Source organism: Megalobrama amblycephala, linkage group LG9 (assembly GCF_018812025.1).
Source record: "Megalobrama amblycephala isolate DHTTF-2021 linkage group LG9, ASM1881202v1, whole genome shotgun sequence".
In the NCBI taxonomy this organism is placed as follows: Eukaryota; Metazoa; Chordata; class Actinopteri; order Cypriniformes; family Xenocyprididae; genus Megalobrama; species Megalobrama amblycephala.
In genome coordinates, this window is record NC_063052.1 from 29389662 (window position 1) to 29406556 (window position 16895).

Genomic DNA, 16895 nt, shown 5'->3' on the forward strand with positions numbered 1-16895 from the left:
GACCCTCCAGTGAATGTGATTTCACCAAGTACAACATGTTCCTGAATCAACATCTTTGTTGATCCTGGAACAACATTCCAATCAACCAATCAAAATTTAGAGTTTATGTCAAGTTTAGGCTTACAAGCAGGGATAGGGGCTTCCACATCAGTGTTATTCACTTATCATTTCCTTCTGATTTTAGAGATAAGTTATAGGTAGGGTTAGGTTTAGGGGTAGGGATAGGACTAAATTTTTGGACTGGAATTTTGTTCGAGGATCAACAAAATATATCTTACTTGGCAAAATCACGGTGACCCTGGATGTATCAAGTTAAAATCGAGTTTATCGAATAATTTTTCTATTAGATGTTCAGCAATATAATAATAACTCATATTAAACTGAATTCTATCTGCTTTCCGGATCAACATTGAGCACTTAAGAATCATGCACTGTAACAAAAGATGTCGTCTGAAAGACTTGGCTAAGCTGGGACATCCTGTCTGTCTTCTTAACTTCAAATGAAAGTATTAAACAATATGAGTCACATAATCACTGATTAAACTCATTTCTGTTTGGCCTGAGTCCTTAGTCATCATGATAATTGGTTATGATGATAACCCTTTGGGAGGAGATTGTTTTCATATGTGCTTTTGAGGAAACTATTTACTTAGGAGCAAATTATTCAAATTTTGTTAGTAACATTTCTACTCTTCTCTGTGTTTGGAAATAAAAATATATATTTTGTCCCATGTAATGTGTGATGATAGAGATAAGACTGATTAGTATTATGGGATTATGGGATAACAATTGGGATTCTGAGTATTTGATTCTGAGATTCTGAGTAATTTGATGCTTTCCATAGGCCTATGTCGCTAGATTGTTTTGGGGAACATTTATTTAGATTGCAACAATACACAGAGTCTAGGTGCCTGTCCTGTAATGCACCTGTGCAATGAGATTACAGCAATTTTTACTAAAATTCACCTTAAACTATGCAATAATATTAGCTGTAAAATACAATTACTCTGTGTATGAATCTGCTTAGAATATTATGCGTCATGTCATCTCCCTGGTTTATTATTTTCAATACAGTTTCCTTAAAGTTTTCATACTAAATAAACTACATTTTATGTTTGTGCAATTTATACTCAGGTGATATATGACAAAGGTGGTCTATTAAAATGATTACAAACCGTATTTGGACAGTTAAGCCACAGCTAAAATATGATTTCACTGCATAGATAATATGTCAAACCAAGTGTTTCCCTCAAGTTTACACAGATGTATCAAAATGTGTAGATCATCACCTTTAAAATATGAGACACTTGGTTTGATATTTTGTTATCTATTTTGTTATTGATTTTTTTTAAAAGCAAAAACAATTATACACTACCGTTCAAAAGTTTGGAGTCAGTAATGTTTCTGAAAGAAGACTTATACTTACCAACTATTTAAAAAAAAAAAAAAAACGCACATTCGTTTTGTGAAATATTATTTACAGCATAAAGTAACTGGTTTCTATTTGAGATTTTCCAGTAATGGCAAAGCTGAATTTTCAGCATCTACACTCTACAGTGTCACATGATCCTTCAGAAATAATTCAAATTATGCCTATTTTGGTGCTCAAGAAACATTTCTTACTATAATCAATACTGAAAACAGTAGTGCTATATATATTGAATTTAAACTCTCAAATACATATACTGAGAATGAGATAATTAATGGATATAAATGATGTCCACCAAAGTAAACACAGATGAAGACTGCGTAACAGCGCCTCCACATACACAACAGGTCGAAGTCGTTATTACATCCGGGTCGGTGACTATATTCCTTCCGCTGTACCTTTTATAACGCTGATCCAGGGCGATCACGAAGGTAAGCACCGATTCGGCTCTTTCACTTGTTTAATCTATTTACAAATCAAGGGTTGGACATTTCTACAGATTGATGGTAATATATCCCATATACTTTCTGTAAATAAATCGGAACATAAATGTTGTGCACTGCCGCAGTCCCTCAAATGTCATGAGCGTTATTATGGAGGTCATTGCGGGACGAGTTCATTTCCAATAAGTTAACTCACATTACCATGTCTGAAAGAGTTTGGCTTGAGTTTATGCAATAACGTATAATCTAAAAAGGTTGTTTTTGATGTACATGTGTGTTTGTGGACGCTGCTGAACTAGTTACACTGTATGTCTTAAGTAACAATGTTCTCTTCTTTAAATTTGTCTGACGTTTTGATGCATTTTTAGCTTAAATATGATTTATGATGCAGTGTTGAACCTCTAAAGTCTGTATTATGAATTACTCTCATATACTATTATTATTTTGGGGTGTTTAGTGCTTCCCTCTGGTCGTTAACAAGCATACAAACATTTTATGCAACACTGACAATGGAAATATTTCTATTTATCTTTATTTTTATTTCATTTTAGTACTTCAAATTATACTTAATTGTCATATACTTTTTTGAATCTAATATTTTATTTCAGCTGTTTGAATTACTGAAAACCATTTTTAATATTCTAACTTTTAGTTAACATTGACAATTCAGGTTGTAAGGACTGGAGTTGTTATTAAACAGTTTGCCAGCACGTTATGAGGGAACCTTTCTACTCATTGTTTTCATCCATCTCTTTCAGATAAGGATGTTGTCCTGTCTCGGCTGTCCCGTTCTTAGCCGGGTGCTGACCACTGGGGCCTCGCGTGCCCCGGTTGCAGTGGTTGCAGCTGGTGCATCACGCACTTCTGTAGCCGCCACCACTGCATCTCCCCCAAACGCCATGACACTGGTGCGGTACAACACCACAGCTCAACAGGTGACTACAGCGAATCTACTGTGTTCATAAATGATGATCAATGCAAATGGACTATAATCAGTGTGTGTCACCCAGGAAGCACCAAAGAAGACCAAATTTGGACCTCTAGCTGACCAGGACAGAATATTCACCAACCTGTATGGACGACATGACTGGAGGTAAAAAAATATTTAAATGTATTATGAACATATACTGCAATATATTCCACAGCCTCTCATAATATGTGAAAATTAAAAGTAGGGTCACTTGTCCTGTTACCTCTGTGTATGTGTGTGTACATAAACCAAACATTATTCAGATATTTTTATATATTTTTACTAGTGGGTGCAGGACACTATAGTTAATTTATGAGGATAGCAGTTAAACTGTGACGCATTATACCCAAAAATTCTTCATACAGTGGAATACCAGTAAAATTGATAACAATTTGGGACCAAAAATTATTCAGACACTTTGACCTGACCATGTTTTGCTTAAGTGTTATCTGACATAATTAAGATTAATATTTCCTGACACAGTTTAACTCTGTCTGAATACATTTTGGTATATTATACACACACACACACACACACACACACACACACACACACACACACACACACACACACACGCCTCTGATGCTCACCAATGATGCATTTATTTGTTCAAAAATACAGTAGAAGCAGTAATACTTGCAAATGTTATTACAATTTAAAATATTTCCACTGAAAATTCCAGTCTTCAGTGTCACATGACCCTTCAGAAATCAAATCTAATATACTAATTTAGTGTGCAATTATTATTATTGGTGCTCAGTTATTAATAAGAGTTCTTATTATTATTCTTATCTTTTAAAAAAAACTAAATTCAGTTTTGCCATCACAGGAATTTATATAAAAATATATTAAATAAATATATTACAAATAGAAAACTATTCTTTTAAATTTCACAATATTCACAATATTACAGTTTTTACTGCATTAGAGACTTGTTTAAAAAACAATTTAAAAATCGTAATTATTCCAAACTTGACCAGTGTGTGTGTGTGTGTGTGTGTGTGTGTGTGTGTGTGTTCATATATATAATATATATATGCTTAAAGGTGCTAAAGAGGATGTTTTGTTTTATACATTTTTGCAATATTACTTGAAACTGTCTTTACTAACTGATAAAAGACTATTTATTAGGTGCACTGAAAGGAATATACATCATCTGTGCACGAGGTAGGGCCTTAAAAACATCAGCCAATCGCGTAAACGATTGTCCTTCTGGCTTGTCAGTCACTGCCGTGACGTTTCTTGTGAGAGACGTGAGCGGATTGACTCTCTGGCTTGTCAATCACTGCCATGACATTCCTTGTGTGAGACGTGCGCGGCTGCGCGCTCCAGTAACTTTCCACACTCCACAGGCGCCGCATGCGATGTTTTTGTCAGGAGACAGGAGTAACAACTGGGCCCAGTTTTTCAAAAGTAATCCACTAGGATTTTGGATAACGGATTGGATCAAATCTTGAAAATGTGTTTTTCAAAAGAAAAAACGGATTACGTAATCGGATTAGATCACGTAATCCAATCTTGGTTTTGATCCGGATCAAACCTTTAGTTTGGGTTTTTCAGAACTTTTTTGTAGGATTTGGATCACTTTGATCCAAAAAAACAGGATTATCCTGATCCCAACAGGGGGTAGGATTTCAAGGTGGATTCCAGGAGGAAAATGTAGTAAAACTTTAAAACTAGTCAAAAAATACAACATTTTTATCATGTAATATACATACACATTTTTATCTTGCTCTTGATTAGTTTAACTGTTAAAGTAATAAATTAAATGCAGACATTAGTCTACATATTTAGCCTTTCGGTAACCTACTCTAAAGTAAAAAGAAATTTTGGTGCCATAAAACAATCCCCAAACAGCTGTAAATATCCAACAAAAATATATTTAATTCAAAACCCATATTCTTTCTATCAACATGTCCCTTTAGGGCCTCCGTAGAGCACTGGAAATCCAGATTTGGTGATCCTGAAAAGTTCCTATCCGGATCAGATTGATCCAATCCGATGTTGCTTTAAAAACTGGCTCCAAAAGTAAACTGGATTACGTGATCACGGATCGCAAAAAAAGGATTACTAAATCCGGATCAATTTTATCCGGATTAAACCTTTTGAAAAACCGGGCCCTGCAGATTATGAGTTACATGCGGTGAGTCCGACATAATGAATCCACTAACACGACACAGCGTATGCCGGTGGTAAACACTCGTGTTCCAATACTCGTGCACGAGTTTTGGGAGGCGTTCCCTGGAAATTCTTACGCATGCGCTCATTTCAAAAACTCAGTAACAGTCTTTGGTTTCTCAGTCGACGAAAAGATCCTCTTTAGCACCTTTTAAAGCATTATTATTATTATTATTATTATTATTATTATTATATTATTTTTATTGTTGGTGCATGTGCTTTCCATGTTTCTCAGGCTGAAAGGTGCTCTGAAGAGAGGTGACTGGTACAAGACCAAGGAGATTCTGGATAAAGGAGTGGACTGGATCCTGAATGAGATTAAGGTCTCAGGGCTGCGAGGCCGTGGAGGTGCTGGTTTCCCAACAGGGATGAAGTGGAGCTTCATGAACAAGCCCAGTGATGGCAGGTAGGTTTATATCTCCACAAAGAAGATTTATATAACTAAGATGCACTCATACATCACAGATTGCTGCAGATGGATCCACATTTAGCTTTTGTTATTTGGATCAAATCAGGTCATTCTCTTTTTTCCGCTCAGGCCTAAATATCTGGTGGTGAATGCTGACGAAGGAGAGCCCGGTACCTGCAAGGACAGAGAGATCATGCGTAATGATCCCCATAAGCTGATTGAGGGCTGTCTGGTCGCTGGCCGAGCCATGGGAGCACGTGCGGCGTACATCTACATCCGTGGAGAGTTCTACAATGAGTCGTCCAACCTGCAGGTGAAAAACAAATATCTGCGTACCTGTGTATCCTCACATCTGTATAATAAGGATCATTTTTTAAAGGGACAAAGAAAGGAACATTGTTTATTGCTAAGCACTGTTCCAAAAAATGAGCTCCCTATGCAGGCAGCAGTTTAAGGCCTCATAATCACACTTCTGATGTGAAGACTTTCAAAAGGCCAAAAAGACAAACATCACATGTAGGAAATTCATTGTGAAAAACTTTGTGAAATAATAAATCCAAGATTTAGAACTGAAATGAATAAATAAATACTAATATCATGATTTTTATATTGCAATACTCTACTAAAGCATTTCTAATAAATAAATAAAAAAAAAAAAAACATATTTTTATTCACTTTAAACTGGTCGAAAGTGACAGTAAAGATATTTATAATGTTACAAAAGATTTCTGTTTCAAACAAATGCTGTTTTTTTTTGTTTTTTTTAATTCTCTATTCATCAAAGAATCCTGAATCCAGAAAACTGTTTTCAATATTGTTGAGCAGCAAATCAGCATATTAGAATGATTTCTGAAGGATCATGTGACACACTTTTACTGTATTTTGATCAAATAAATGCAGCCTTGGTGAGCATAAGAGGTTTATTTTAAATATTACTAAAAAATCTTTACAAATCTTACCGACCCCAAACTTTTGAAAAGTAATGTACATTATTAATATTACACTATATATTTTGATTTTATAAATAATTTAAAAAATATAACGTATTAAAGGTGATGGAGAGGATTTTTTCGTCGACTGAGAAACCAAAGACTGTTACTGAGTATTTGAAATGAGCGCATGCGTAAGAACAGCCCCCCTCCTTCACAGCTCATTTCAAAGGAACGCCTCCCAAAACTCGTGCACGAGTATTTGAACACGAGTGTTTACCACCGGCATTCGCTGTGTTGTGTTAGTGGATTCATTATGTCGGACTCACCGCAGGTAACTCATAATCTGCAGCTGTGCACGTCTCTCACAAGGAACGTCATCAAGCCAGAGGGCCAATCATCGCGTAAACGATTGGCTGATGTTTTTAAGGCCCTACCTCGTGCACAGATGATGTATATTAATATTATTCCTTTCAGTGCACCTAATAAATAGTCTTTTATCAGTTAGTAAAGACAGTTTCAAGTAATATTGCAAAAATGTATAAAACAAAACATCCTCTTTAGCACCTTTAAATCTACTTTGTTAATTTATGAATAGAATTGATTGAAATGGTGTATTTTATTAGTAGTTTATTACTGAAAGCTGCTGTCCGTGATTTTTGGCCCTCTAGCGGTTAATAGACAGAACTGCACGTGTCTTGCGGAGTAACATTCTAGCCTACGTTCGAGTCCTACCAGTCTGGTCTGAAATAGTCCAAATATAAACACTTATTATAAGTGTACCATAATGATTCAGGATAAGACAAAAACACAGTTTGGAAAATGAATTCATGTTGTATGTTCTCATTATATCATTTTTGTAAATTTTTAACACCCAAAAAGTTGCGGACTGCAGCTTTAATATCTATATGTGCTATGTTTTATTTGCTTATTAGTGTTGTTCGCATTGTCAAACGTTATCAGAATGAATTGTGAGTCAAATCCTATGTGTAAAGGGGTTCATTTCAGTAAATGTGATAAAATGCTGTACACAGTAGTTGAGGGAGTGATGTATTGACTTTGTGTTTATGTGTGGTTTCATTCAGGTGGCCATTAATGAAGCTTATGCAGCAGGGCTGATTGGCAGGAACGCATGCGGCTCAGGTTATGACTTTGACGTGTTTGTGATGCGCGGTGCGGGAGCGTACATCTGCGGAGAGGAGACGGCTCTGATTGAGTCCATCGAGGGAAAACAGGGAAAACCTCGTCTGAAACCCCCTTTCCCTGCTGATGTGGGTAAGTCAAAATTGCTTTAAAAAAATAAAAGAAATGATATTTGGTTTTTTTTTTTTATATTTTATTTTGTACATGTGACTTGTGATTTTAATGTATTTTTGATACTTTTTTTTAATTTTTAAATGTATTTTATTTTGTATAAGTGGTTGTTATTTATTTATTTTTTTTTTTAATTTATTTCTAATTTATTTTATTTTGTTTACATGACCTAATATAAATGTGACTTTTATTTTATTTTATTTTGAATACATGACCTGAGATAAATGCCATCTTAATATTTATTTATACATATTAATATTCTTATTATATTATTATAGTTATTTTATTTATAAGTGACTCAGTTATGTAATGTAACCTTTATTTATTTATTTATTATTGTTATTTTATTTTAACCTGATATAAATGTGACTTGCTTTTAGTTTAGTTTAATCAATTTTTTTTTTTATTATTAAAATGCGTGACATATAATAAATGTTGTTGTTATTATTATTTTATTTTATTTTATTTTAGTGATTTTATTTATTTCATTTATAAGTGACCAGTTATAAATGTAACAGGTTTTTTTTGTTCATTTATTTTATTTTAATTTTGTTTTATTTTTAATTTATTTTATTTTGAATAGATAACCTGATATAAATATGACTTTTTTTTTTTTTTTTTTTTTAGTTTAATCAATTTTATTTTATTTTGAATATGTGACCTAAGATAAATGTTGTATTAAAATTGTGTGTGTGTGTATATATATATAATATTATTAGTTATTTTATTTTATTTTATAAGTAACCAGTTAAAGATGTAACCTTTATTTATTTTTTTATTATTTTATTTTTTACCGGATATAAATGTGACTTTTAAAAAAAATTATTTTAGTTTAATCAATTTTATTTATTTATTTATTTTTTTATACGTGACCTGAGATAAATGTTTTATTTTATTTTAGTAATTTTATTTGTTTTATTTATTAATATAGCATGTTCTTGTTGCAGGCGTGTTTGGCTGTCCAACAACCGTTGCCAACGTTGAGACTGTAGCTGTGGCACCAACCATCTGCCGTCGTGGTGGCACATGGTTTCTGAGTTTCGGTCGAGAGAGAAACTCTGGCACGAAGCTCTTCAACATTTCGGGCCATGTCAACAACCCCTGCACGGTGGAAGAAGAGATGTCCATTCCCCTTAAAGAGCTGATTGAAAGGCATGCAGGTACACCTCATACTGTCTCTACATGGACATTTTTGTTCATAGTTGAATCATGTCCAATTATTGAGCCATAATTCATATGATCTCTGCAGGTGGCGTCCGGGGTGGTTGGGATAATCTCCTGTGTGTGATTCCTGGTGGCTCTTCCACGCCCTTAATCCCACGTCATGTGTGTGACACCGTTCTCATGGATTTTGATGCCCTCATTCAGGCTCAGACGGGTCTCGGCACAGCAGCACTTATTGTCATGGATAAATCAGTGAGTCAATTTGTTAAAAAAAACAAATGGTTTAGTTTCTGTGGACACAGACCACTTTGAAACTTTTTAATTTCTCCTCTCTTCTTCACTGCAGTTTCCTATTAGCATTTTTTACAATAAGAATATTTCTAAATTGGTGAAACACAATAGGCTAGATATCTTTTTTTTTTTTACTAATCAGACATTGTACTGTCTATACTGTAGCTTAAGCATTCAACAGCATAGGATCTTTCAAATTGAACAGCACAAAAGCTCGAGACATTATCACCAAACTATCAGCATAGATGTCATTTTCATTAATAACAGATTGTATCGGCAGAGGAATTTAGTATATTATGATTAAAAGAAGTTTTGCCCCTTCACAGACTGATGTTATTCGAGCTATTGCCCGCTTGATTGAATTCTACAAGCATGAGAGCTGTGGGCAGTGCACTCCTTGCAGAGAAGGTATGATCATTTATGTCAATGCATATTTTTCTGTTTTTACCTGCGCAATATGTTTTATTACAGTGAATATTTACTAGTCTTTCTTTTCTGTGCCTCTCAGGAGTGGACTGGATGAATAAGATGATGTGGCGCTTTGTGAAAGGCGATGCACAGGCAGCAGAGATCGACATGATCTGGGAGATCAGCAAGCAGATTGAGGGCCACACCATCTGCGCCTTGGGAGATGGAGCCGCATGGCCAGTTCAGGTAAAGGCAATTTTATTTTTAATTTATTATTTATTTTTTATTTCAGTGTTAAGTTATTTTAAAATATATCACCATGATTAATCTAAACTGCTATAAATGGTTTAAATAAAACTGTTACATTTATATTTCGTTGTTCTTAGGGATTGATCCGTCACTTCCGCCCTATAATGGAGAGCAGAATCGCAGACTTCAAACAGAAACAGCAGGCGCACGCTTGAAGGCCCCCATATCTGTGTTCGTTCTTTCTCATCCCATCACTTATTTAAGCAAAACCAACATTTTCTCTCGCTCACTGATGTGGGAACTGCTGGCATCCATCTTTAGTTTCTATTACATATATCAGTGGCATCTTTGAACCTTTAAATAGTTTTAGCAGAGCCTATCCCATCATGGTGATAGACTCAACAGCATACTGAGCAGTCAGTGGATGACTTATGACACATTATAGAGTGGAAACTGTTTGAGCAGATAACATCACTCATTTACAGTAACATGTAGTGAGTACATGGTTATGGTTGATGTAATTATATTAAATCCCATTATGATGTTCAAACCGTTTTTCTCGGTAAGAAAATCTTACACTGTATAAACATTTATTTGTGAAAATAAAGAGCCTAAAACTTAAATTAGTGTTTTTTTGGATTGGTCATGAACAGAGATTGAATCGGGGAGACGAATGTAAGTTTATTTTTTCTTGGTATTCATAAAAAAATAAACGGGGAAAGGGAACATAAAGATCATAGTTTTCTCATTATGTTTGTGATGTCCCATTGTGATGTTAATGTAATTATACTTTATATAAAGTTGGTGTTCCCACCCATTTTGACCAATTAATTTCTCTGACTTTTCCAGTTGTTCACAGTTACTGTTTTTAATTATAATTTTTATCATTTCATTTAGATTGTAATGGAGGATTTTTATTGAAATCCTTGAAATTAATAATTAAAAAGATGTCTTTATTTAATGCTCAATTTTTGAGCCTCAATGCAGAACATAATCAGAAAAATTAATTAATTAATTTAAAAATAAATACATTTTCCTGGCGTTTCCATGACTGGAAACCACATGAAAGGGTTAAGTTGAAGTCAACACAAAGAATAGAAATGATGAACCAACTCACAAAACCAATACCAAGAATCAGCCAATCAACGCCACCGTTTGCTCTCGACCAACCCGGGAACATCAGATAAACGCTTCAGCTGTTGCAGCCTCGATTTTACATTTGTGCCTTTTTGTTCCGTTGTCAAAGGTAAGATAATCTGTTTCTCAGTACTTGACCGAGTTACTGTGATTGTTTTTATGGACATGATTTCGTTGAAGTAAGTTCAGTGGGTTTCCAAACGCAGCTGCTCAATCCTTCAACTGTTTTAGTATATGAATGAAGTATGTGATACTGTTCAGAGCAACGATTCACAATCGTTTTTCCTTTTCAATGAATGATATCCAGCAAGTAACGAAGCGAACCGCAAGTTTTTATGACACTTGATAATTGTTTGTAAATTGCATATAGCAATATTGAAAGAGAGATGTGGGATGTTGAAGATATAGGAACTGTAAAATTTATTAGAACTTTTTTTTTTTTTGGTGACTCTTGCAAAGCCTGTGAAAAATATAATTTCTTTGCATCCCAAAATCATAAAAAATTTTTAATAAAGTAAAATAAGACTTCATATTAATCCTACATTTTATGTTTTCAGCACTATGTAGCATGTTATCCCCCTAATTCTCTTTATCATAGTTTATCTTGACTTTCTCATACTGTTATAATTTTCAGTATTTATTTTAATTACAGAAATACAGTCATTTCTAGCTGTATATCATTAAATCACTGCTTGTAATAAAAAAAAAAATCCCACAAACTTTGCTCTGTTGTTCTGTCTGTGCTGCTTCAGATCCCTTTTTTTTTTTTTTTTTTTAACCTTTACGTGGATGCCCACATGGGAAGAATGAGGCATACACACACAAAGTTTATATACCTGTTTTCAAGGTAAAGACTTTAAAAATTGATTAGATAATCAAATGAACAGGTTATCATAAGGTCCCATTTTTCAGTTTAGCCATATGTACATTTCAAGATGACATTTTCATCAACCTTTGTCTTCCTCAACATCTCACTATGTGATTACCTTGTGGATGCAAATTATTTTTCATTGGGAACATTTTATCTGACTCCCTAGAGACTCCCCCAAGACAAACTGACCTTGACTACAGAATCCAGAAGCATTATTCACCGTTTTATTTCTCACAGCATTTGGATACAGAAAGCAGACCCCCTACTTGAGAAAACATTTTGAAGGGGAAAAAAAAAAAAGGGCAAGGCAAAAAATATCTGAGTCTTTTCCAAAAACCTGTCGACTTAATATCCTTACATTGCTGTTAGTGGATATTTTCCAGGCAGTACAACTAATACTACCATGCTGTTGAAATGCTTTATTTTTTTTCAATTTACAGTGAGATTTTTTTTTTTTTTATTATTTGTGAATTTTGGGGGGAATTTGCTTAATTGTCATAAAAATAAAGCCATAATCTAAAGCCAATCTATGCTTTTTTTCAGTGAAATAAAACATATTTATTTATTCTTTTGATTCTGAGATGTTTAATGAGTCACCCTTTTACTTAGATGATTTCATTAATATGTTTACCCATATGTTTATCAAAAACACATCAGTTTTGTGATTTAGTTTTAATTTTTAGAATGTGCTTTAAATGTTAAGCTGTCAGAAAAAAACATGCTCAATTTAGACCTTTAATCAAGTGGTTTATTACATAAATCTAGGGATCTATGAATAGCTATTAACCAAGATGATAATTTTTAAAAATGTTCAATATATTCATAACCTAACAATTTGTGAATTAAAAACAGATTTTCAAGTATATATTTTGACACATTATTTTTCCTATAGTGGTTTTTTTAATGGAAGAAAAAAAGCAGATCAAACAGGCGACCAAAATTTAAAAATCTTTAATTGTGTAGCATATGCACATGTATCAGGACAATCAATAAACTTTGGATTCATCAGAATGCTTTTAACCTGATGAACTGTGTTCGTTAATCACTAAGTCGGCTCCGACCAGTCTGCAAAGATGAGCCCATTTGACATCTTTGTGGCCTGGGCGAGGTAAGACAGTGGACCCAATTTCCTAGCTTTTGGAACATCAAAGGATCAACCCCCGGTTGTGGGCAAGAAACTCAGCGCCAGAGACTGACCAGACAAATTCCACACACACACCCCACACACACACACAGACACACACACATATACAAACATGCCTAGAGATGGTATGTACAGTTATTCTCAAGATATGACTGTGCCAAAGTGTACCCGCTATATTTTAAGTGCATATATGCTTCCTAGTGTTTAGATTTTAGAGTTTAAATGACTGTAGCCATTCTAGTTTCATTCCTATTAATGTAATTTTGTCTGTAAACCATAACTTCTTCTACATGTTTCGTTTATATGTCAAGTCTAGATTCTTTTGAAAGCTGTTCATCTGATTTATTCCATAATGTATGTCACACTGCTGACAAATGCATTGTACTATTTTTAATAGTACTTCGAAGGAAAATGAACACTAATCCAACCTTGTAAATCATGCAAATGAGTTTGCAAGACAAAAACAAAGGGAAAGCTTTCCCGCCAACTTTGCACCCATGTTATTGGCTACCCCACCTCAAGGAGGTGTGTCGGCTTATCTGTCATAAAAGCAAAGACGCACAATCTCTTGGTTGCTCTCTCCCGATTGTCTCACGTCATCTCGTGCACGTTTTTCCCGGACCTCTCCGGTGACCACGCGCTGCCATCGCGCTGCCATCGCGCTCAGCTTCGGGACCGCCATCTTCCAGCGAAACTCACTCTCAAGTCCTCAGTTCAAACCTTCCCGCGGAACGGAGGAAGCCAACGAACTGCACCAGCGCTAACCTGAAATTCGACACACGCAACCAATGCAAGTATACTGCCGTTTCTCAATCTTAGATGATGAAACTGATTTCCGTGCTGGCTCAAGGACTGGTTGTGAGTTTGCTACTTGCCTTCTCTCTTTCCTTCTCTACTTCTACTTTCTTGTACATAGGTGTGTATTTTCTTGTATATATTTAGATGTATAACCTCTGTATTCGTAGTTTGCATATATTAAAACGTTATTCATGCTCGATTGTTCTGTTTGTTCTTTCAGCTGAAAACCCAAGTCACTTTAACGTTTCGATTCGATCGCTACTTTATGCTAGAAGAGGAAGTTATTTTCATGGCCATAGGAAATAACTCTGTTTATAATATTCTGTGAGGGACTTAGTTTGCTGGACAAACGAACAGTTTCTCTAAATAATTATTAAACCAGAACTAATCATATATGTAATTGATTATAATTCGTTGTAATTGATTCACAATATATGTTTAATTCCCCGTTGGGTTCGATATATGAATCATAATTTATTCATAACCAATTTATGAATTATTATATTCATATTTCATCCATAAATTGATTAATAACTGTACGAACCGCTACATTCGTTACATATATTATTTGGTGGAGGATTCGCGAGCAACGTTTTAAACTTGTTTTTGTGTATGAGCAATCCAGAATAATTTTGTGTGATTTTGATGTGTGTATGCGCGCTTTGATCAGTGAGATGTACGCATTTTCACTTTGAAGGAACGTTAACAAGCTGCTATTGTGTACACAGTAGTCAGTCGTTAAACCGTGAAATAAACTGCAGTCCATTAATATTCAGACTTGTATGCGAAAAGGCGACAAATTTTCTGCAATACAGCTAATATTAATTTCCGCTTGAATAAACGAGTTGAGTCGTATTCAGCGTGTTTTGAGATCGTGCGGCAAGATTCCCACTAAATCTCTTGAAAGGCCTTTATATTTACCCGCTATTAAATCTGAATCGTTTGTGTCGTCCAAAAATTCACAATAGCCGGTTTGCTCCTGGGTTGCGTCGTTTGGCCTAGCTACCCAAACCACATGACCCCCCTTACAAATCTAATCGGAGAGCAGTTCATCGATTGGTGTGTAAAATTGTGGAGCCATTCACGCCTGATCCAGCGTGAACTGTAACAGCGGCGAACCCCGCAAAAGTTACATATTCGCGTGCATTAAAGTTTGCACCAAAGGGACTGATTCCCAGAGTTGTGTACCCGTGAGTAAAACGGTACATATATATTTATGAAAGAATCCGCTGAGGTTCTAGTTGCAATCGTGACCGTGCAGTTAAAACAGCGTAAGGGTCAGAACCCAACGAGCGCTTGTGTTTATATCACGAATTAAAGAAAGGGGATGCAGTAACTCTGACCCGACGCCAGAGGGCAGTCTGCTCAGTGTAGCACCCCTCCCTACTTATTGGTTGTGTGGACTCATTGACGCCACCGCGTGGACGTTCTGAGTTAAAGCCGCTCCATACTTTGAACTGAAATTATATCCAAATTATCTTTGCTTCTCTATACTGCGGGGAGTTGTAAAAGTAATTTGCTTTTGGTGGTTATGCTTTCCAATCGTTATTGGAATGTGGTTTTACTGATTTAAATTTAATTTAAACACGTTTAAATTTTTAATTTAAATTAACTTTCCCTTCCAACAAGAGAAGTCACTTTCTGAGAGTGCGCCCCCTGGTGGACACTGCCAGATAAGTCAATTCTCTTTTCCCTTGCATTCTTTTCCTGTATTCACAGATCTACTCTATTTTATTTTAGTTTAGTTTATTTATTTTATTTTTATTCTACTTTGTTTTATTTCATCTATTCCCTTTTTGTCTTTTCTCTCTCTTTCTCTCAAGTTATTTCTTTAGTTTTACTTTGGAAAGTTCATTCCCTTTTATTACTTAATGTTTTATTTTATTCACTCTTAGCCCTGTGTCCTGTTCTGTTATTGGCTAAGTAATAACATTCACGCACACCCAAGCCTCCCTTATTTCATACACTTATTTTAAATTTAATTAAATAACATTTAATTGAATTTTAAAATTAAGTAGTGTCAATCAGTTGGCATTTTGCTCATAAAAGAAGCAATTCTCTTCAAGGAAACTTACAAATAGGGAAGGCTTTCTCCTTTCTTTTTCCCGTTCTGTTATTCTATGCACTCATTTAAATTTAATTGAACAAGATTTCCATTCAAATTTGAATCAAGTGCATCTGAGTTATCCTCGTTGCTTTCTCTTTTCCCATTCTGCTACTCTGCGCACTCGTTTAATGCAAACTCGAATCAAGTGCATCTGAACTATTTTGTTTTTCTCTTTACCCCCTTTTGCTCATTTCAGTTCTAGTTTAACTAGTTCATTCTGACTGTCATTTTAGGCTCATTTTCTTTCGTCATACACACTTAATTATTTAAATTCTATTTAAACAAGATTTAAATTGAGATTTAAATTTACAATTAAGTCGTGTTTACCTGACTGTTTGTGCACTTGCAGATAAGGCCCCTTTAGCGCCCTGTGGTGAGCTGACGGTTGCTCCAGTGAGTTCCAGTGAGTGGAACTGCCTAGCCTAGCGTGTCTTACACTAACCGTGTGTGAATCGTGGACACGTTCTGACCTCGTATCACGGGCAACACGCAAGGACATCGGCGAGTTGTGTATCAGGTACAGGGAGGCAACGAGACCCAAAGTGACAACAAACGGCAATTTTGTTTAATTTCCCTGCTCAGGCTTCTGCACGACAGAACCGCCCGTTTGGAGTAACTGCCCGTAAAGGGGACAGACTCTGGGTTCAGGGAAAACTCAATTTTGACTGGTCACTCGGGCCGTTGGCGCAAATACCTTGCCGAAGTGCGCAATTGTGCTGATGTTCCCTGTTTGAGAGGTTGCACCGTGTTACAAAGGGGACAGGTGACCACGGACACCGCAGTGGAGTGTTTGAACGTCGAGGAAAGGTTGCCTGCCATTGAGTTCTTGTCTGAGCACCCACAATTCACCCAGGCCTAAATTAGTGACATACAGTCACTTCACCTAATTGAAAGCCACAGAATATTACATATTCTTTCGATTATTCAGGTGCGGGCCAACCCTTGTACTCTTGAGCCATACCATCCCTCTAGGTTTTATGACGCAACAGTGCACTCGCCTGACACCGTCATAAACCCAGCTGGAATAGGAAGTTTAAGTTTCACTTCTCCCCTC

At 35.4% G+C, this 16895-nt stretch overlaps 1 protein-coding gene across 2 annotated transcripts; it reads left to right on the top strand.

The window, feature by feature from the left end:
• Positions 1-1711: 1711 nt before the first annotated feature.
• On the top strand, positions 1712-10407 carry ndufv1 (NADH:ubiquinone oxidoreductase core subunit V1). 2 transcript variants are annotated; one of them, XM_048202588.1, is made up of 11 exons: positions 1712-1860; positions 2631-2807; positions 2883-2965; positions 5256-5426; positions 5559-5742; positions 7444-7633; positions 8620-8832; positions 8922-9088; positions 9454-9535; positions 9636-9781; positions 9922-10407. In XM_048202588.1, exons 2-11 carry the CDS (start codon positions 2637-2639, stop codon positions 9997-9999), a joined length of 1485 nt encoding a protein of 494 aa, XP_048058545.1. In that variant the 5' UTR covers positions 1712-1860; positions 2631-2636; the 3' UTR covers positions 10000-10407. The 2 variants fall into 2 exon arrangements, with proteins under 2 accessions (XP_048058545.1, XP_048058544.1); XM_048202587.1 differs by lacking the exon at positions 1712-1860 and adding an exon at positions 1912-1935.
• The last annotated feature ends 6488 nt before the right edge of the window (positions 10408-16895 follow it).